This window comes from Taudactylus pleione, unplaced genomic scaffold, assembly GCF_031769625.1.
Source record: "Taudactylus pleione unplaced genomic scaffold, aTauple2 ptg000720l, whole genome shotgun sequence".
In the NCBI taxonomy this organism is placed as follows: Eukaryota; Metazoa; Chordata; class Amphibia; order Anura; family Myobatrachidae; genus Taudactylus; species Taudactylus pleione.
The window spans coordinates 2,771,617-2,795,000 of record NW_028285122.1 but is presented as its reverse complement, the minus strand read 5'-3'; the positions used below and the strand labels follow the sequence as shown (position 1 = coordinate 2,795,000).

The window sequence follows — 23,384 nt, the reverse complement described above, 5'->3', positions numbered from 1 at the left end:
TGTTTTCTATATCTTAAATAAATTGCAATTGAGATAACATATTCTAAAGGAATTAAAATTTCCCCAATAATCCAATGTTTTTACAGTCCTGTTAATATTTACAGATTCAATTATAAGAAACAAGAACACACATAGCTCTCATTATGGATGTGAATATTTTATATTCAGGTGGCGATGCCATGGCCACATAACCTGCTCCTCAATTTGGGATTTCCATGGATTATAATGAGAGTTTGAGCAGTGGGATAACACAGGAAAATTGACCAGAATACAAACAGTGAAATGTTATCAAGATCCTTCATTGTTGATGGAATAGAAATCATTGTATATAGCAAAAAAAAAGCAATGTCCAGCATAACACGTTCAATCATTGACCTGACAGCTCGGACGTGGCCCTGGAGCTGAGCTGATGTCACATTAGACTCTCTACGTCTCATCCTCCAGACGTGTCTCAGGAGAGCTGTGACACTGAGCCCGATACAGAGAGAAGTTATAAAACACGGGAGAAAATAACCGAAGAATGACATGCAAATATAGTTAGCAAAATTCCAAGTTATTTTAAATCTAGCTGAAAACTGGTTGTCAGTATTATTTTTGGCAATGTCAATACTAGCTGTCCATAATATTGGCACATTAATGACCGAGGAACATAACAGTGTTACCATTATGAGTTGAAGAACAGAAGACAGAAACCTAGTTTTGACTTGAAGGAAAAACTTATGGGAAACTTTCACCAATCGTACAGAGTAGAAGATGGAGAGCCAGGCGGTGTTCCAGAAACTGACAGTAACAAGAACACTTTGCAGCATAAACATGTATAATAAGGTGTTTTTGTCTAGCATCATATAGATCCCAAAGAATTCAAAAACACTACAAAGTGTAAAGTAACCATGTAAGAGGAGATTTGTCAGCACTGTGGAAAACTGGATTTTATCACAAACACCCAGATTACTGGTCTCTTTCCATTGTCTGATGTACACATTGCAAATTGTAAAGGATAAGATACTCCCAGCTATTCCATTCATCATTCCAATAATAAAGATGAACACATTCATAGCTGACCAAATTGTCTATCACTTATAATGTCTGTCTGGTGTCTATTTAGCAATGATTATTTTATAGATGTGAAGTCTGTATAGTAATGATTATACTAATTCACGGCACTGAGAAATATGAGCATCAGATGCAAATATGCTCAGTACCTGGATCACAGACATGAGCTGTGTATATTGGATGGTGCATCTATAAATCAGGTTACACCGTGACATCTGACTTTATCTGATGGAACTTTCTATAGGAAAACAAGAAAAGTCACATGAGGCAAAGCATTTAGGCCACACGAGAGTCCGTGATGGAAATTTGCATTTACATTAAATCCTTTATCAGAGAAATAAAGTTAACATTTTTACTTCTTATTTAATATTTATATTATAATTTTTTTCTCTAACATTGAAATATATTTAGGAAAATAGGAATCAATGTCATATTTACATATAATATCTCACACTTGTAGTAACTTTTTCCCCTCCCTCACCTCTGGATTAACACTTTACCCCCACTCACCCCTGTATTAACACATTCCCATCCCTTGCTTTTATTGTAACACATTTCCTTTCCCCACCTTTGTAGTAACTTATTCCTTTCCCATACCTGTGTAGTAACACATTCCCTTCCCTCACCTCTATAGTAACTCATTCTTCTCCCTCATCTGTATAGTAACACATTCCCCTCTCACTAATGTATTATCACATCCCCCTCTCTCACCACTGTAGTAACATAATGCCTTCCCTCAATATACAAATAGGGGAGCCACGCCAACTGCAAGTGACGTTTGCCAGCACTTGGGGTGACAGTTGGTGTTTGAATAATTAACTGTGCTACAGCAATGATCAGTCAGTCAGTCAAAACATTGCAAAGGGGAAGGAAATTTTTTTAGCCCTTTCAACCGCTTAGGAGTAGAATTAAAAAAAAACAATTTTACAGCGAACCTACATCATGGAAGGAATATTATCCCCAATTTTCAAATTTCTAGGTCCAGGGGGCTTGGGCTGGGATTTGATGAGTCAGTTAGTCAGTGAGCCAGTCAATCATTCAGGACATTTTATTTAGTATATCTAGATACATATATTCACACACACAAATATATATATATATATATATATATATATATATATTGCACTCCATGAATATTCAAAGCAAGCATTCGCTCACAGACCCCTGTTACTCCAATGTTTTGGGTAATGTAATACATCTTTCTTTAGGGATCATATATATATATATATATATATATATATATACATACACACACACAATATCTGTATAGCGCAACATCATGACAATATAAGTCCTCATGCCAATTATTTTTTCATGTTTCATGTTACTGCATAGAAATAATGAATAATTCATACAAACTAATAAACATTTACAAAAGATGACAAGAATGCATATTATCCTATTATTGTATGTAAAATGTTTCAAATGTTAATAATAACTGTTGCAATAAATAAATTTTTATTTTATACAGCGTTCCTACAGTACTTACAGTAAGTATTTTAGAAATCTACATTCAGCTAGTCAAACCCTTACAGTTCCCTGAATGCAAAAAAAAGAGAGAATGGAATGTGAACGCTTTTAATTACCAATGCAAAGCCTGTGACTATAAAGTAATTCATGTGTGATTGTAGAACAGTTTTGGTATGTTTTTACAATAAAGTAATGACAGAGGTATCATATTTGTTAAGATGAGGACAAATTATATAAAATTATATATTACATTTTAAGATGACAAATAACACATGGCAACATTACTCCAGTAGAAACACAGGGTAATAAATTGTTCCAGAGGTGTATATATATATATATATATATATATATATAAATTTGATTTAAAACAAAATGCCTTGTTTTCTATATCTTAAATAAATTGCAATTGAGATAACATATTCTAAAGGAATTAAAATTTCCCCAATAATCCAATGTTTTTACAGTCCTGTTAATATTTACAGATTCAATTATAAGAAACAAGAACACACATAGCTCTCATTATGGATGTGAATATTTCATATTCAGGTGGCGATGCCATGGCCACATAACCTGCTCCTCAATTTGGGATTTCCATGGATTATAATGAGAGTTTGAGCAGTGGGATAACACAGGAAAATTGACCAGAATACAAACAGTGAAATGTTATCAAGATCCTTCATTGTTGATGGAATAGAAATCATTGTATATAGCAAAAAAAAAGCGATGTCCAGCATAACACGTTCAATCATTGACCTGACAGCTCGGACGTGGCCCTGGAGCTGAGCTGATGTCACATTAGACTCTCTACGTCTCATCCTCCAGACGTGTCTCAGGAGAGCTGTGACACTGAGCCCGATACAGAGAGAAGTTATAAAACACGGGAGAAAATAACCGAAGAATGACATGCAAATATAGTTAGCAAAATTCCAAGTTATTTTAAATCCAGCTGAAAACTGGTTGTCAGTATTATTTTTGGCAATGTCAATACTAGCTGTCCATAATATTGGCACATTAATGACCGAGGAACATAACAGTGTTACCATTATGAGTTGAAGAACAGAAGACAGAAACCTAGTTTTGACTTGAAGGAAAAACTTATGGGAAACTTTCACCAATCGTACAGAGTAGAAGATGGAGAGCCAGGCGGTGTTCCAGAAACTGACAGTAACAAGAACACTTTGCAGCATAAACATGTATAATAAGGTGTTTTTGTCTAGCATCATATAGATCCCAAAGAATTCAAAAACACTACAAAGTGTAAAGTAACCATGTAAGAGGAGATTTGTCAGCACTGTGGAAAACTGGATTTTATCACAAACACACAGATTATTGGTCTCTTTCCATTGTCTGATGTACACATTGCAAATTGTAAAGGATAAGATACTCCCAGCTATTCCATTCATCATTCCAATAATAAAGATGAACACATTCATAGCTGACCAAATTGTCTATCACTTATAATGTCTGTCTGGTGTCTATTTAGCAATGATTATTTTATAGATGTGAAGTCTGTATAGTAATGATTATACTAATTCACGGCACTGAGAAATATGAGCATCAGATGCAAATATGCTCAGTACCTGGATCACAGACATGAGCTGTGTATATTGGATGGTGCATCTATAAATCAGGTTACACCGTGACATCTGACTTTATCTGATGGAACTTTCAATAGGAAAACAAGAAAAGTCACATGAGGCAAAGCATTTAGGCCACACGAGAGTCCGTGATGGAAATTTGCATTTACATTAAATCCTTTATCAGAGAAATAAAGTTAACAATTTTACTTCTTATTTAATATTTATATTATAAATTTTTTCTCTAACATTGAAATATATTTAGGAAAATAGGAATCAATATCATATTTACATATAATATCTCACACTTGTCGTAACTTTTTCCCCTCCCTCACCTCTGGATTAACACTTTACCCCCACTCACCCTTGTATTAACACATTCCCATCCCTTGCTTTTATTGTAACACATTTCCTTTTTCCCCACCTTTGTAGTAACTTATTCCTTTCCCATACCTGTGTAATAACACATTCCCTTCCCTCACCTCTATAGTAACTCATTCTTCTCCCTCATCTGTATAGTAACACATTCCCCTCTCACTAATGTATTATCACATCCCCCTCTCTCACCACTGTAGTAACATAATGCCTTCCCTCAATATACAAATAGGGGAGCCACACCAACTGCAAGTGACGTTTGCCAGCACTTGGGGTGACAGTTGGTGTTTGAATAATTAACTGTGCTACAGCAATGATCAGTCAGTCAGTCAAAACATTGCAAAGGGGAAGGAAATTTTTTTTGCCCTTTCAACTGCTTAGGAGTAGAATAAAAAAAAAACAATTTTACAGCGAACCTACATCATGGAAGGAATATTATCCCCAATTTTCAAATTTCTTGGTCCAGGGGGCTTGGGCTGGGATTTGATGAGTCAGTTAGTCAGTGAGCCAGTCAATCATTCAGGACATTTTATTTATTATATATCTAGATACATATATTCACACACACACACATATATATATATATATATATATATATATATTGCACTCCATGAATATTCAAAGCAAGCATTCGCTCACAGACCCCTGTTACTCCAATGTTTTGGGTAATGTAATACATCTTTCTTTAGGGATCATATATATATATATATATATATATACATACACACACACACAATATCTGTATAGCGCAACATCATGACAATATAAGTCCTCATGCCAATTATTTTTTCATGTTTCATGTTACTGCATAGAAATAATGAATAATTCATACAAACTAATAAACATTTACAAAAGATGACAAGAATGCATATTATCCTATTATTGTATGTAAAATGTTTCAAATGTTAATAATAACTGTTGCAATAAATTAATTTTTATTTTATACAGCGTTCCTACAGTACTTACAGTAAGTATTTTAGAAATCTACATTCAGCTAGTCAAACCCTTACAGTTCCTTGAATGCAAAAAAAAGAGAGAATGGAATGTGAACGCTTTTAATTACCAATGCAAAGCCTGTGACTATAAAGTAATTCATGTGTGATTGTAGAACAGTTTTGGTATGTTTTTACAATAAAGTAATGACAGAGGTATCATATTTGTTAAGATGAGGACAAATTATATAAAATTATATATTACATTTTAAGATGACAAATAACACATGGCAACATTACTCCAGTAGAAAACACAGGGTAATAAATTGTTCCAGAGGTGTATATATATATATATATATATATATATATATATATATATATATATATATATATAAATTTGATTTAAAACAAAATGCCTTGTTTTCTATATCTTAAATAAATTGCAATTGAGATAACATATTCTAAAGGAATTAAAATTTCCCCAATAATCCAATGTTTTTACAGTCCTGTTAATATTTACAGATTCAATTATAAGAAACAAGAACACACATAGCTCTCATTATGGATGTGAATATTTTATATTCAGGTGGCGATGCCATGGCCACATAACCTGCTCCTCAATTTGGGATTTCCATGGATTATAATGAGAGTTTGAGCAGTGGGATAACACAGGAAAATTGACCAGAATACAAACAGTGAAATGTTATCAAGATCCTTCATTGTTGATGGAATAGAAATCATTGTATATAGCAAAAAAAAAGCAATGTCCAGCATAACACGTTCAATCATTGACCTGACAGCTCGGACGTGGCCCTGGAGCTGAGCTGATGTCACATTAGACTCTCTACGTCTCATCCTCCAGACGTGTCTCAGGAGAGCTGTGACACTGAGCCCGATACAGAGAGAAGTTATAAAACACGGGAGAAAATAACCGAAGAATGACATGCAAATATAGTTAGCAAAATTCCAAGTTATTTTAAATCTAGCTGAAAACTGGTTGTCAGTATTATTTTTGGCAATGTCAATACTAGCTGTCCATAATATTGGCACATTAATGACCGAGGAACATAACAGTGTTACCATTATGAGTTGAAGAACAGAAGACAGAAACCTAGTTTTGACTTGAAGGAAAAACTTATGGGAAACTTTCACCAATCGTACAGAGTAGAAGATGGAGAGCCAGGCGGTGTTCCAGAAACTGACAGTAACAAGAACACTTTGCAGCATAAACATGTATAATAAGGTGTTTTTGTCTAGCATCATATAGATCCCAAAGAATTCAAAAACACTACAAAGTGTAAAGTAACCATGTAAGAGGAGATTTGTCAGCACTGTGGAAAACTGGATTTTATCACACACACAGATTATTGGTCTCTTTCCATTGTCTGATGTACACATTGCAAATTGTAAAGGATAAGATACTCCCAGCTATTCCATTCATCATTCCAATAATAAAGATGAACACATTCATAGCTGACCAAATTGTCTATCACTTATAATGTCTGTCTGGTGTCTATTTAGCAATGATTATTTTATAGATGTGAAGTCTGTATAGTAATGATTATACTAATTCACGGCACTGAGAAATATGAGCATCAGATGCAAATATGCTCAGTACCTGGATCACAGACATGAGCTGTGTATATTGGATGGTGCATCTATAAATCAGGTTACACCGTGACATCTGACTTTATCTGATGGAACTTTCAATAGGAAAACAAGAAAAGTCACATGAGGCAAAGCATTTAGGCCACACGAGAGTCCGTGATGGAAATTTGCATTTACATTAAATCCTTTATCAGAGAAATAAAGTTAACAATTTTACTTCTTATTTAATATTTATATTATACATTTTTTCTCTAACATTGAAATATATTTAGGAAAATAGGAATCAATATCATATTTACATATAATATCTCACACTTGTAGTAACTTTTTCCCCTCCCTCACCTCTGGATTAACACTTTACCCCCACTCACCCTTGTATTAACACATTCCCATCCCTTGCTTTTATTGTAACACATTTCCTTTCCCCACCTTTGTAGTAACTTATTCCTTTCCCATACCTGTGTAGTAACACATTCCCTTCCCTCACCTCTATAGTAACTCATTCTTCTCCCTCATCTGTATAGTAACACATTCCCCTCTCACTAATGTATTATCACATCCCCCTCTCTCACCACTGTAGTAACATAATGCCTTCCCTCAATATACAAATAGGGGAGCCACGCCAACTGCAAGTGACGTTTGCCAGCACTTGGGGTGACAGTTGGTGTTTGAATAATTAACTGTGCTACAGCAATGATCAGTCAGTCAGTCAAAACATTGCAAAGGGGAAGGAAATTTTTTTTGCCCTTTCAACCGCTTAGGAGTAGAATTTAAAAAAAACAATTTTACAGCGAACCTACATCATGGAAGGAATATTATCCCCAATTTTCAAATTTCTAGGTCCAGGGGGCTTGGGCTGGGATTTGATGAGTCAGTTTCTCAGTGAGCCAGTCAATCATTCAGGACATTTTATTTAGTATATCTAGATACATATATTCACACACACACACATATATATATATATATATATATATATATATATATTGCACTCCATGAATATTCAAAGCAAGCATTCGCTCACAGACCCCTGTTACTCCAATGTTTTGGGTAATGTAATACATCTTTCTTTAGGGATCATATATATATATATATATATATATACACACACACACAATATCTGTATAGCGCAACATCATGACAATATAAGTCCTCATGCCAATTATTTTTTCATGTTTCATGTTACTGCATAGAAATAATGAATAATTCATACAAACTAATAAACATTTACAAAAGATGACAAGAATGCATATTATCCTATTATTGTATGTAAAATGTTTCAAATGTTAATAATAACTGTTGCAATAAATTAAGTTTTATTTTATACAGCGTTCCTACAGTACTTACAGTAAGTATTTTAGAAATCTACATTCAGCTAGTCAAACCCTTACAGTTCCTTGAATGCAAAAAAAAGAGAGAATGGAATGTGAACGCTTTTAATTACCAATGCAAAGCCTGTGACTATAAAGTAATTCATGTGTGATTGTAGAACAGTTTTGGTATGTTTTTACAATAAAGTAATGACAGAGGTATCATATTTGTTAAGATGAGGACAAATTATATAAAATTATATATTACATTTTAAGATGACAAATAACACATGGCAACATTACTCCAGTAGAAAACACAGGGTAATAAATTGTTCCAGAGGTGTATATATATATATATATATATATATATATATATATATATATAAATTTGATTTAAAACAAAATGCCTTGTTTTCTATATCTTAAATAAATTGCAATTGAGATAACATATTCTAAAGGAATTAAAATTTCCCCAATAATCCAATGTTTTTACAGTCCTGTTAATATTTACAGATTCAATTATAAGAAACAAGAACACACATAGCTCTCATTATGGATGTGAATATTTTATATTCAGGTGGCGATGCCATGGCCACATAACCTGCTCCTCAATTTGGGATTTCCATGGATTATAATGAGAGTTTGAGCAGTGGGATAACACAGGAAAATTGACCAGAATACAAACAGTGAAATGTTATCAAGATCCTTCATTGTTGATGGAATAGAAATCATTGTATATAGCAAAAAAAAAGCAATGTCCAGCATAACACGTTCAATCATTGACCTGACAGCTCGGACGTGGCCCTGGAGCTGAGCTGATGTCACATTAGACTCTCTACGTCTCATCCTCCAGACGTGTCTCAGGAGAGCTGTGACACTGAGCCCGATACAGAGAGAAGTTATAAAACACGGGAGAAAATAACCGAAGAATGACATGCAAATATAGTTAGCAAAATTCCAAGTTATTTTAAATCTAGCTGAAAACTGGTTGTCAGTATTATTTTTGGCAATGTCAATACTAGCTGTCCATAATATAGGCACATTAATGACCGAGGAACATAACAGTGTTACCATTATGAGTTGAAGAACAGAAGACAGAAACCTAGTTTTGACTTGAAGGAAAAACTTATGGGAAACTTTCACCAATCGTACAGAGTAGAAGATGGAGAGCCAGGCGGTGTTCCAGAAACTGACAGTAACAAGAACACTTTGCAGCATAAACATGTATAATAAGGTGTTTTTGTCTAGCATCATATAGATCCCAAAGAATTCAAAAACACTACAAAGTGTAAAGTAACCCTGTAAGAGGAGATTTGTCAGCACTGTGGAAAACTGGATTTTATCACAAACACACAGATTACTGGTCTCTTTCCATTGTCTGATGTACACATTGCAAATTGTAAAGGATAAGATACTCCCAGCTATTCCATTCATCATTCCAATAATAAAGATGAACACATTCATAGCTGACCAAATTGTCTATCACTTATAATGTCTGTCTGGTGTCTATTTAGCAATGATTATTTTATAGATGTGAAGTCTGTATAGTAATGATTATACTAATTCACGGCACTGAGAAATATGAGCATCAGATGCAAATATGCTCAGTACCTGGATCACAGACATGAGCTGTGTATATTGGATGGTGCATCTATAAATCAGGTTACACCGTGACATCTGACTTTATCTGATGGAACTTTCTATAGGAAAACAAGAAAAGTCACATGAGGCAAAGCATTTAGGCCACACGAGAGTCCGTGATGGAAATTTGCATTTACATTAAATCCTTTATCAGAGAAATAAAGTTAACAATTTTACTTCTTATTTAATATTTATATTATAAATTTTTTCTCTAACATTGAAATATATTTAGGAAAATAGGAATCAATATCATATTTACATATAATATCTCACACTTGTAGTAACTTTTTCCCCTCCCTCACCTCTGGATTAACACTTTACCCCCACTCACCCCTGTATTAACACATTCCCATCCCTTGCTTTTATTGTAACACATTTCCTTTCCCCACCTTTGTAGTAACTTATTCCTTTCCCATACCTGTGTAGTAACACATTCCCTTCCCTCACCTCTATAGTAACTCATTCTTCTCCCTCATCTGTATAGTAACACATTCCCCTCTCACTAATGTATTATCACATCCCCCTCTCTCACCACTGTAGTAACATAATGCCTTCCCTCAATATACAAATAGGGGAGCCACGCCAACTGCAAGTGACGTTTGCCAGCACTTGGGGTGACAGTTGGTGTTTGAATAATTAACTGTGCTACAGCAATGATCAGTCAGTCAGTCAAAACATTGCAAAGGGAAAGGAAATTTTTTTTGCCCTTTCAACCGCTTAGGAGTAGAATTTAAAAAAAAACAATTTTACAGCGAACCTACATCATGGAAGGAATATTATCCCCAATTTTCAAATTTCTAGGTCCAGGGGGCTTGGGCTGGGATTTGATGAGTCAGTTTCTCAGTGAGCCAGTCAATCATTCAGGACATTTTATTTAGTATATCTAGATACATATATTCACACACACACACATATATATATATATATATATATATATTGCACTCCATGAATATTCAAAGCAAGCATTCGCTCACAGACCCCTGTTACTCCAATGTTTTGGGTAATGTAATACATCTTTCTTTAGGGATCATATATATATATATATATATACATACACACACACACACACACACACAATATCTGTATAGCGCAACATCAATGAGTTTATCTTAAAATGTTAAAATAAAAAACATACAGTACAATTCATTAAAAAGTATTTTTAGTTAGGCTGCTTCCCTAAGTGTGGTCCTTTGCCAATGTGGACCATAAGGTTTCTACAGAATGATGATCTTGGGGAGCGCCAAATTCCAATTATGCAGCATCAATTTTTTTTTCATATTTTCTGTTTTAATGTCCTTTTAAGGGGATGAAGACGAAGAAGGGATCCACTTTCTGTTTCTACAATGATACCCTCAACCAGAGTACACCCAATAACAATTAATCAGCTTCTGTCTGCTCCATTAACATTTGGTTTTATTTAAAACAAATACATTTAAAAATGAATAAAAACCTTACATCACACATATATCGTGGTCATTGTGGGTTAGATGTTGTTAATAACTTGCTGTCACCCTTTATTAGCTCAATGATAGCTCATTGAGACCACTTTTTGGTCACAGAAACAAGTCACCCAATGCGTCTATAATGACTTCTTTGAGAGTGTTTAATTTAAAATGTATGCACTTCTAGCCTAAACTTTAATCCTCAAACAGGATGGCAAATAGTATATCCTTTAAACATCACTTAGACTAAGGTATCTGGCTGCTCCTATCACAATATATATTAAGTTCTTAGGTCAAATGATGAATGACCTATCCAGTCTGATGTTTCTTATTGTCCTCAGTAAGATATATCCAATTGATGGCAGCTTCCCTGCAACAGTGTACAGCTCACAGGTCTGCTACCAGATATGACCATGATATCTATTTATGATGCAAGGTTTTTATTCATTTTTTTATAGATAGAATAGAACAGATTAATGGCTACAAATGTAGCTATTGTTATAATTACCTAAGTTCACACAATTGAATTTTTGAGATACCATCCCATAATAGGGAATGGAGCTCCGCAGTACCATAATTCAGGAAATAGAGTATTGTAGTGGTGTAGGGTAGTTTTCCTAATGTGTTTCCCTGCCATAGACAGCTTCCTCAGAGGCAATAAGATCTTATATGACAGGGACACGCGTTAGGCAGAGTAACCCTCTACTATACTATATTTCCTGAATTACGGTGCTCAGGACCGTAGCTAGGGTAGTGTGGCCGGTGCCATCGCACAGTGCACCACAGGTCAGGGGGCGCTGTTTGGGCCTGTCAAATTTCTGTTTATTATCATTCTTGCTTGTAGCTTCCTCTTATTTTATCCCCAACATCTCCTGACCTCTCCTATCTCTTCCCTTGCCCTTCCCCATGAAGCCATGGCCCTTTTTTAGGTGCATTATGTGCCTTTGAAAAATGAGGGCGGCGCCAATGCTCTATCTGGCACAGGGCACCAAAAAGTCTAGCTACGGCTCTGATGGTACTAGCACTAGCCCACCAACGACTGACGTCTATGCCGGGGATCTTTGGTGAACTTAAATAGAGACACTGTCCGGCAGCACACTTCCCCTGAGTTGGACAAATAACACTGTATCGCAGATGATATTTTCCATCCATGAGAGAAAACATCACTCAGCCCACTTGCTCTAAGCTGCAAAATTATCTATCTTTGGAACTCTATTCTCTATTATGGGACAGTATCTCACAAAACACCGACTTTAACTTACAAGTTACCTTTTATAACATCTATGGCGGACTCAGCCTATTCATCACATGTAATCAACAGACTTAATGAGGTATAATTCACACTGTACTCAATTGTGTGAACTTTGGTATTTATACCGATAGCTACATTTGTAGCCATTAATCTATTCTATTCAATCAGTAGCAATAAAAATATATTTTCGAGATTGTATCATGTGCATGGGTTCTAAATGTTTCTAATACTTATAAATGTTTAAAAGTGAATATATTGCTGTTTTATAAAATTGTTGTTTCTTGTGAATATGTGACTAATATATAGCAAAATTATATATTTTTTATTGACATACAATCACACAGCTCTTTCTAGTTTTTTTTCAAGGAAGTTGTATATTTTAATATAATTGTGCAGAGATACACTTATGGGTTTCATAAGCTTTCACTATCTACCTTTAAGTTTGTGACATAGCTGCTGAAATCTTTTACATGCAGTTGCCGAATGGTGAAATTTTTCAGGCCACAGACAGCATCTCCTGCGCGCACCAAGTTGATTGTGTGAACAAAATATGGGACGTGTTCACATTCACCCATCTGTGATGATCTCACATTATTTGTGGCAAATTCTGAGGACATTCCAAGCAGAATAAGCCATTTACTATGACATACTGTACATTAATTTTTCTAACAGGTTGAGACAAGTATGCCTCTTAGTGAAGCCGGTACAGTAAGTAAAAACATAGTAAGCGCTAGAGAGGAAAACATGTAACCTGAATGAAAATGCCCAAATGTATAATAAAAATTATTGAGAGATTCCACACTGTATAACACGGGTTACACGCATATAACCATGTATGCTCTGTAATTTGCTGTTCCAGCACCTTTATTGCCAATCACAAGCCACTGTTTGGAATGCAATACAAGTTACTGCTTGGAATGGATTACAAGTTACTGCTTTAGAAGCTTATCCATGTGAGTTTTGCCAGTATTACCAGGTTCCCCCAGTCAGTACCTGTGTGCCAGGCGTCTACATTGCAGCAAGACGGAATTTGAGATCGGTAGTCCCGCTATGTACATCGGACTCCTCTGACTGGTACACTTGCATACTCTCTGGAGAAAGGGAGATTGAGATCAGGAGTCCCACTAACTACACCGGGTCTCTCCAACTGGTGCCTGCACACCGCATACCCTCCAGACAGACGGAGACGGAGATCGGGAGGCACACAAAGTGTATAACTCAGGCAGCTCCCTTTGTACAAAAGGCAGAGGTAAAAACCATTATTTGCTCAGCATTTTATAACCTTTCACAACTTGGCAATAAACACCAGCAGTAAAGTATAACAAACAGCTTTTTTTCAATTGCAAAAGCTGGAACATTGTTACAATGTCAGCAGTAATCTTGCTTTCCCAGCAAACAGCTACTTTTACATGGAATTGTCTGTTTCTCCTTCATAAGCGGAGATATTACATTACAGGTTGAGTCTCCCATATCCAAAATGCTTGGGACCAGGGGTATTTTGGATATCGGAATATTCCGTATTTTGGAATATTTGCATAAAATAATTAAATATCTTGGGAATGAGATCCAAATATACACACAGAATGCATATATGCTTTATATACACCTTATACACACAGCCTGAAAGATAATTTATATTATATTTTTAATAATTTGTGCTTTAAACAAAGTTTGTGTACATTGAACCATCAGAAAGCAATGGTTTCACTTTCTCAGTCATGCTAAAAATATTCCGTATTTCGGAATATTTGGATATGGGAGACTCAACCTGTACTATAAGATGTAAAACTTTAGAAATACTACAAATAATTTATGTTGGTAGAGGGGGGACCTGTGGCATTGCGCACTGAAGGTAGATAGGAGCCCACTGCACGGCACACGGTGTGGAGCCTGTTCTGGTCACAAGATGTGCACTGTATTGTACATCTTGCAACCACTGTAGCAAACATATGAACTCAAAGTCATTTGTTTATTTTGTCAGCTCATGCAAGCAGGGAACTGTCCTCTCCTTTCGAATGTAAGGTTGTGCATTCTTAACCATCCCCTTTTTACAGGGATGTAGTTACCTTGCCGAGGGTCTGGATGCTGGCTGTTGAAATCCCTTCATCAGAATCCTGACCCAGAACTAAATGAAGGCACCTAAATCCTGATGCCAGTTTAGATACTGACACCGAAATCCTGACAGCCGTCATCCTGAACGTAAGTATAGTAGGTCTAGTAGGTCCGGAGGTGGAGAGATAGGTTTAGGCATGACAAGAGAGTTAGGGTTAGGCTCTGGGGGAAAGGGGAGGTTAGGGTAAGGCTACGGACAAGGGGGGGATTTGTTTTAGGCACCACTGGGGGGAGTTAGGGTTAGGTACTAAGTGGATAGGGTTAGGTTCAGGCACTATGGGGGGAAGGTTAGGTTTAGGCATTAACAGGGAGGGTTAGTGTGCAGGGTGAGGAGGTTTAGGGTTAGGGTGCAAGAAGGGAGCATTAGGGTTAAAGGCAGAAACGGGGACACTGAGCATCAAGATGCCACTGTCAGTATTTTGAAATCTGGTATCCCGACTGCCCGGTATTTCATACCCAACCCCCTTTTACCTTCTATACTGTAAATAATTATGTTAATTGCACATTGTACAGTACTTCCATATTAATGTGAAATTGTTTATTTGTATTTATTAGTGTGAAAGTATTTCAGATTTACTCCCATTGTGGTGCATAATAATAATAATAATAATAATAATAATAATAATAATAATAATAATAATAATAATAATAATACCACAATATCATCCCCGGGGTATCTGGCTGCCTAGGTGTATACTGAGGCTTTTTCTCACTTTTCAATTTTTAAAATATAATTTATTTTCACACCCTCTTTTCCATCTCATTTTCCTTTGATAAAGAGAACACACTTTCATTAGTAAAATCACACACATTTGTCTTTTTTACAATGTAACAGAAACCACCGGGATCTGATGTCACCGATGGAGATTTACATCTTATGTGCTAAGATTTGTTTAGTGAAGCCATCAAAAACAAATGTTCCCCTGTGTTTTACATAAGATTAATGTGAGAGGTTTGAGGCTGTGACCTTACTGTGCTTAGAATGTGATTTATATTGCTGGATGTATAATAACACTGGAAGGTTTAGTTTCTCTTAGATTCTTTGAGATTCTAAATAAAGATAAATTCTCATTACCTCTAATTCTTCATCTAATTGTGATGCTGATCTTCTGCTATAAATCACAGAAATAATGATATATGACATTCTGGGTCATATGCAAAGTCACAGATATAACATAAAGCATTGTCCACTAGAAACAAATGCACTGAAGCGAATCAGGTTAGCGCACAATCTGACATTCACATACAGTATTTGGCTAACAGAAGTATAAGCACACTGATGAGTGTTAAACACTGAGGCTGGGTCAGGCTTGTGACCTCTTTGATAGGAGTGGTCTCCAGCCTTTCCTTGCTATTCTGTGTTTCTAACTTCAAGCTCCCTATAGTATTATACTTGTTTTTCTTCACCTTGGATTGGGAGAGGAAGTCTGGCAGTACAGAGAATGTGAGCTTCATACACTGTAGCAGGTACACTCTCCATCTTGCCAGATGGGTCTCCATTGGGTATGGCTATAGGGGACAGGAGTCTGCCTTTTGAGCTCTGCACCCAGTGGTAGGACACTGTCCCCCTCTTTATCACCTTTTAAGGCCATTGCTGGGGATCAATGCTTATCTGTCTGCCTGCCCCCTTTGCCTCCTTTTTTTTCTATATCCTGGTTTAAATTTGCATCTGCGTAGAATTAGCCCTTAAGATAGCAAAGGAGATTGTAGCTTCCAATTTTACTACTGAACCTTCAACCTAACACAAATTTGTCCCCTTGGGCAACACTACTTGGAAAGACATAAAAAACAAAGCTATATCTTACTATTCCTGACATATATCAGTATAGTATTGGGACTTTACTATGACATGTTTTCCTTTTTTTCTCTCAATCACAAATATCACTTTACCATTATCATGGAAAATGGCATCTGTATGGTGCCTGCATTAAACAGCCATTATCAAACATTAGATACATAGACCCACCCACAAAAAAAGAGTTCTGCTAAAGGGTTGTAACAAGCTTACAATACTGGCAAATAGAATGTAACAATAAACCATAAAGTGTGACTGCTACAGTAGTGCAACAGATGTATGATTCATTCTATAGCATTCAAAGACAAGGACATTATGGATTGGTCACATAGGTGTGGTATGGAAAGTGAATAGTCAGAATGATGACATGGACATTAGTTCGAAAAGCTATTTATTGACATTCACAAATGTTGACATGGTTAAAATGTTGAGATATTCATAATGTCAACAGTTTATATGTCGACAACAAAATTTTTACATACCTTTTTTGCATATTTTAGGCTATCCTTAACCTTAATCCAATCCTAACAGTAAACCTAACCCTAACCCTAACTCTAACTCTAACACTAACCTTAATCCGATCGTTAACAGTAAATTGAACCCTAACTCTAACAAAAACCCTTTACCTAACCCTAACTCTAATCATTTACCTAATCCTAACTCTAACCCTGACCTTTTATCTAACCCTAACTATTTACCTAACCCTACCCCTAATCCTGACCCTTTACCTAACCCTAACCCTAACTCTTTACCTAACCCTAACCCCAATCCTGACCTTTTACCTAATCTTAACCCTAACCCTTAACCTAACCCTACCCCTAATCCTGACCCTTTACCTAATCCTAACTCTAACCCAGACCCTTTAGCTAACTCTAACCCTGACCCTTTACCTAACCCTAACCCTGACCCTTTACCTAACCTTAACTCTAACCCTAACCCTTTACCTAACCCTACCCCTAATCCTGACACTTTACCTAACCCTAACTCTAACCCTAACTCTTTACCTAACCCTAACCCCAATCCTGACCCTTAAAATAACACAAAATTATGCTTTTGAAATTCTGATTGTTGATTTTCTGACCAGATCCCAATCCCATTGTATCTACTGGGACACACAACAATGCACATGTCTATGTGAATCATGTACATGTACATTGTACATATCGATCAGACACACAGTCACACTCCCTGGTGGATAATGGCATGTCCTTAATGCAGTCCTTTGGGGTCCCAATGTCACCAGTTTAACAAAGGACCATTGCCTCTGAGATACATTAGGCTGCTGACATTGGGACCTCAAAGTACTGTATTGAGGATGTACCACTGTGACTACTAGAATCCGGAACCTGCATGTCTGATTCATTCCATTTCCATAAGGTTGTGTGGAGCTGTTGGGCAAGCTGATCCTGGGGAGTATACCTTTGTGGTTTGACATGATATCTTTATACTTTAATATGTGGGTGCATTATATGAATACATTTTCTTCTTTAAAAAAGGTGCTGCACTATTTCCATAGCTCTTTTAACTACAGTATTCAGTTACTCATATGAAGATATCAGAGAGTGGAATCTCTTTGTGGATGTGGGGTATCATAACCCTATACTAGCCAATACTGTGAAAGAAGTGAAGTATTGTGGGTCTATGGTGGCATGTACATTTAATGAATAATGAAAAGAGACAAAACTCTGCATTTGGAGCTGTCCTCCTCACTACTGGTCTCCACATTTGTTTGTTTCTTGCATATTCTGGAGTTATAATAAATTCTCCCATGTATGATCAGATAGCGCCACATTTGAAACATTAATGACTGATTACATATTGATTACTTGGAGGAGTGCCGTGATTCTCCTTGTTTGAAGAGGCTGCATCCTTTTTTTTTGCACATATTTGTGTGTTATATCTATATATTTTTGGACCTACATTCCTCTAGCCATCTTGTTCCATCATAATACAATTTCTAATCTACAGTTGTAGTAGAAAGTAGTGCTATGGATGCTGGTATAGTATTCAGTGATTACAGTAGTATGCAAATACAAAGGATAAAAAAGCAATCTAATAAATAATACATGCAAATGCAACTGATATTGTGGCTATTTGTATGTATAGTTTGTATTTCTTTGTCACGTAGAACATTTTGACAGAGAGATATTCTAAACTTTCATTCCATCACAACCAGACCTGTTTTTATGTTTTGATAATATGTTACTTTTGGTGCCAAAGGGACTTCCAGGCCAATAGTACATCCCAGAAACTTACCCCAAAGATTTAGCTGGCTGGTTCTCCTGAGATAGAAATGCCTCATGTGTATATTTACCATAAGATGTGATTCCTTTTTATGGCCTAGAAATGAAGGAATATGTAATATTTAAGGATCATTATTTTTTCCTTTGAATGTGGATGGGTGACTGCCCCCAATCATTCTGCCATCACCCCTATAAATTAGAGTTCCCGATTTCATCAAAAGTAAGTATGAGACCTGCTGATGTTGGACTCAGTGGATAGATTTCTTTCTTCAGCGCATATGTCTAAGTCACCCTGCGCATGCATACAGACAGCCTGTACATAGAGCCGGAGCTGAGGCGCACAGGAGACGCACGCACCAGAAATGTCTTGAAAATGTATTGGGCTTTTCCAGGTGGTGAGAGGGAGTTGGCTTATTGGACGTATGGATAACCAACGTGTCACAGGTGCAGCTATTGGGTAATGAGAAGAAAGGGGCTGTGTGGTGCTGTTACATAAAACAGGAGTTTCCCCATATATCCAGCTTGTTTGATGCATGGGAATAACTTCTCTTCTAGAACAATGTCCATTCAAATGAAGGGATATGGTTTCCTAGATTAGAAGAACCTGCCCGTTTTATCGCTCTCTCCTTTTCCCCCCAAGTCCAATCCCTTTAACTACAGATGTAGCCATGCTCATCTATGCTGCAATGTGAGCACATCGTGGCATGGATGGCGTGACTCTCATGTCTATGGTGTACGAGTGCATATGCATGAGCACGCCATAGACTTCAATGGGGAGAATGCTGGGCATGCTGCTATGCTGCGATGTGTGTCACTGTGCGGGTACATCACGACAGCAATCACGGTGGCTACATCTGTGTTTTAACATTTCCATCTTTAAATATTTCCAGAATCAGGGCTTCCTCACCCAAGATGCTACTAAATGTCTCATTCATGCTCTTATTGTTTCCCTCCATGGCTATTGGCCTTCCTACTGTAACCCCTGCCTCACCCCTCTCCAATGTATCCTCAACTCTGCCGTCTGCATCATTTTCCTTTCTCTACACTCCCAACCTCTGGAATCTCATCACTCGCTCCAATTGACTTTCATTCAGCCTCCAAGCCTTTAAGCAGGCTCTCTAAGGTATTTTTTCATTCTCACTTACCACCCCTCCTCCTAATTCTGCACTCAGACCTTCTCCAAACTCTGCAATCTGTAAATTGTAATCTGGTGAGGACTATTATACCAAGGGGTAAATTTACTAGCCATAGGTTTTGGTTCTATTCCAAAACTGATAGTTATGGTCAGTGTGTTGCCATCTAAAATATACAAATTTACTATAGTAATTATTTGAATTCAGCTTCAACTGAAACCCATCAGCGATGTCTCTTTTTTTTCCTGCTCTATTTTCCATTAGCTTTGACCTTTACACATGAAAATTAAAAGCATGAGGTTCCCTTTCAAAATCAACAAACACCTTGGACCTCTGAGTCTAGACTGGTATTGGAAAATTGGGTGAAAAATGGCACGGGCATCCCCTTACATTCTAATAGTCATTGGAGCAATGTGGGAAACTGTTTATTAAAATGATAAAACAGTCAGTTGGTGTGTACTATATTTCTAATATATTTTTACTGGCAAACTACAGGTGCCAGAGGGCCTTTAATGTCCGGGCATGCTGGTATTTGGGGGTTTAACAAGTGCCATCATACTGGGACAGACTTACTGTGACTTGTAGGCCACCTGGAAAAAAAAATATTATTTATCTATTTGATTACCTTTAACCCTGCATGCACCACAACCAGGGGTGTAGAAAAAGGCTGGTTGTCCCTGGGGGGAGGGCTTGGGCATTTTTTGGGGGTGTCCTCAATTCCCTATGGATTCCAGCCCTGAGCTTGACCAGTTTGAGCTGGTTAATGTTATGGCAGGAAGACCCAATGCTGTGCATCATCCCCAGCCTAGGCTCAGAGGTCTGCGGCTAGTTATGGATATGGAGGTGAATACCACACTTTTTTTCTGTTTTAACTATTTATATACATTTAACCTAATAAAACCAGCATATATCATACAGTATTATATAATGCTTCACCCAAACTCACCTGCAAAAGGCAGATCTATTGTTTGGGTAGGTTTGTCATAATTTTACGGTTGGTTTTAATACTGAATTTTTGTAAATCTGTGGCTCTTGTTCTTGTCTATGTGAAATTATTGATATTTGGTCTGATGTTGTAAACAGTTCTAAAGTTGGGTTTTTGGTCAGTCTGCTATGTTCTCACTTTCATAAATGGTCAGTTTGCAAAACCAACAGTAAAACAACCAAAAACCCAAAATCAACCTTCAGGAAATTTACTCCCAAGTCTTTTTCATTTCTTGTTTATTGGCAATATTAAAATGCTTAAAAAAATGTGTCCCAAAATATGAACATTAATAAATATATAATAATAAGCTGCTTAGATTATAGACAGGGCAATGGTTTATAGTACAGTCATATATAACTGCTGTCCTCATGCTAATAATTTTTTTGTGTTACTGCATAGAAATAATGATTAATTCATGCAAACTCACAAAAAAGTACAAGAGATAAGAATAATTCATATTATTCTATTATTGTCACACAGATCAGGCTGTGATGAAATCCCTTTGTATCATTGTATACAAAATGTAGACAAAAGGGGGGGATACAGATGCCCACTCTAAACAATAAGAACACTTAATATCTATATATCGTTAACTATCAATTAACATGGTTTTCTATTGAGTTTCTTGGTACATGTTTGGCCAAAGATGTTTGCCGACCTACCACGTCACGGTGACCTCATCAGGTGAGTCCCTAACATCCCTAAAAGTGAAACATAATATACATTTTTCTAGGACTTACCCATAATAGTGCCCATTATATGTGAGTACTGCAATGCACATGACTAATACTAATTAAAATCACCTGGGGCAAGTAGGAGGAGTCCTAGCTCAAGAGTAGGTGTCTCAGACCTTCAAGTGTACATTAAAGACACACACATCGGAAAAAAGGTGGTGGGGCTGGGCTGTACATCCTAATTTAAATATAACAAGAGCTGCTGCCATGCTTAGACCTGTAGTTCTAAAGCAGAAAAAACGCAGATGCACACTCTAAGCACTAAGAATACTAAATATCTATCTATCTATCTATATATATATATTTATTTTTTACATCGTTCTTACAGGAATTACAGTAACTATTTTACAAATCTACAATCAGCTAGTCAAACCCTTACAGATCTTTGTTCAAATTTAATATATATATTGCATTTGTGTGTCCTGATGAAGGGGTAGTGGACCCCGAAACATTGAATAAACACTCCACTTATCACGTTTGATGCAAGTCTCGGAGTGCCACCTTATTTTGTTGGATGCTTTGGGGGCACATTATCCCAAGGAAGGCACCCAAACAAGTTATTTATCAGGCTCCAGCTGCTTCCAGAGTGCCGGTTTTTAAGGGATGAAGACAAAAGATACCGCTTACTACGGCATATATATACACAGATATCTGGCACTCCAGCTGTCTATAGACAAAGTAGGTGCCCGGGTGCCAGTTATCTGCATGTTAAAATGGTTAAGTAAACAGAAACATTGGACCTGCACACTTTGTGTCAGTGTGATTTATTCTGCAGAATAAGCCAAGTGAGTCCCACCCCATTGCTTATACATATATATATATAGCATGCGAAAAAATGGATGTCACTCAGGGAATCAATAATGACCGCTGTAACTAAATAATGTGCTAACATTTCAGGGCGCAAACCCTTTTATCAAGAACCATAAATATATATATATATATACTGTATATCTGAGAGAGAGAAGTGAGAGAAAATGGAATGTGACAGCTTAAAAATACCAATGCAAGATCTGTGACTATAAAGTAATTCATGTGCGATTGTGGAAATGATATTGTATGTTGTTACAAAAAATAATGACAGACGTTTCACATTTGTTAATAGGAGGGACAATTATATATTACATTTTTAAGATGACAAATAACAGAAGGCAACATTACCCCATTAGAAAACACATTGTAATATATAGTTCCAGGTGTAAATAATATGTACTTAAAATATAAACTAGATTTAAAACAAAATGCCTTTTTAATTATTCTTAGGTAAATTGTAATTGATATAAAAAGATAATCTAAAGGAATTCAAATTTCCAATGATTTTACAGTCCTGATATAGATATAAGAAACAAGAATACACATTGGGCGGAATTCAATTGTTTACACGGTCCGGATCTTCCATCTAAAGTGACAGGAGATCGCGGGCCGCTAATCAATTGCTGCCATTTTCGCGCTAATCGTACCCAAATTGGTCGGGTTTGGCCGCATAAAGCAGCTACTCCCGACCAAAGTGCTGGGCACGACCACGAAAAGTGATGTTTGGGCGCCCAAACAGGTCACTTTTCGAACATGTCAGCTCTTACCCCCCTGGGGATGCGAGCTGAAATGGAGCGCTGGTAGCTTATCGCGCTCGACATGAGCAACAATTGAATAGCTCCGTCGGGCGTGATGGGGGCTGAAAACAATTGAATTCCACCCATAGTTCTCATTATAGCTGTAAATATTTTATAT

The 23,384-nt window shown here is 36.6% G+C and overlaps 3 protein-coding genes and 1 pseudogene across 3 annotated transcripts; all 4 read right to left on the bottom strand.

The window, feature by feature from the left end:
* Positions 1–164: 164 nt before the first annotated feature.
* LOC148477405 (taste receptor type 2 member 40-like) lies at positions 165–1,061 on the bottom strand. The gene has a single exon (XM_088456788.1). It carries the CDS (start codon positions 1,053–1,055, stop codon positions 165–167), a length of 891 nt encoding a protein of 296 aa, XP_088312914.1. The 5' UTR covers positions 1,056–1,061.
* Positions 1,062–3,065: 2,004 nt separating this feature from the next.
* On the bottom strand, positions 3,066–3,962 carry LOC148477404 (taste receptor type 2 member 40-like). Its single transcript, XM_088456790.1, has one exon. The coding sequence runs from the start codon at positions 3,954–3,956 to the stop codon at positions 3,066–3,068; it is 891 nt and encodes a 296-aa protein (XP_088312916.1). The 5' UTR covers positions 3,957–3,962.
* A 2,027-nt stretch (positions 3,963–5,989) lies between these two features.
* On the bottom strand, positions 5,990–6,884 carry LOC148477403 (taste receptor type 2 member 40-like; annotated as a pseudogene).
* A 2,011-nt stretch (positions 6,885–8,895) lies between these two features.
* LOC148477402 (taste receptor type 2 member 40-like) lies at positions 8,896–9,792 on the bottom strand. The gene has a single exon (XM_088456789.1). It carries the CDS (start codon positions 9,784–9,786, stop codon positions 8,896–8,898), a length of 891 nt encoding a protein of 296 aa, XP_088312915.1. The 5' UTR covers positions 9,787–9,792.
* Between the last annotated feature and the right edge of the window lie 13,592 nt (positions 9,793–23,384).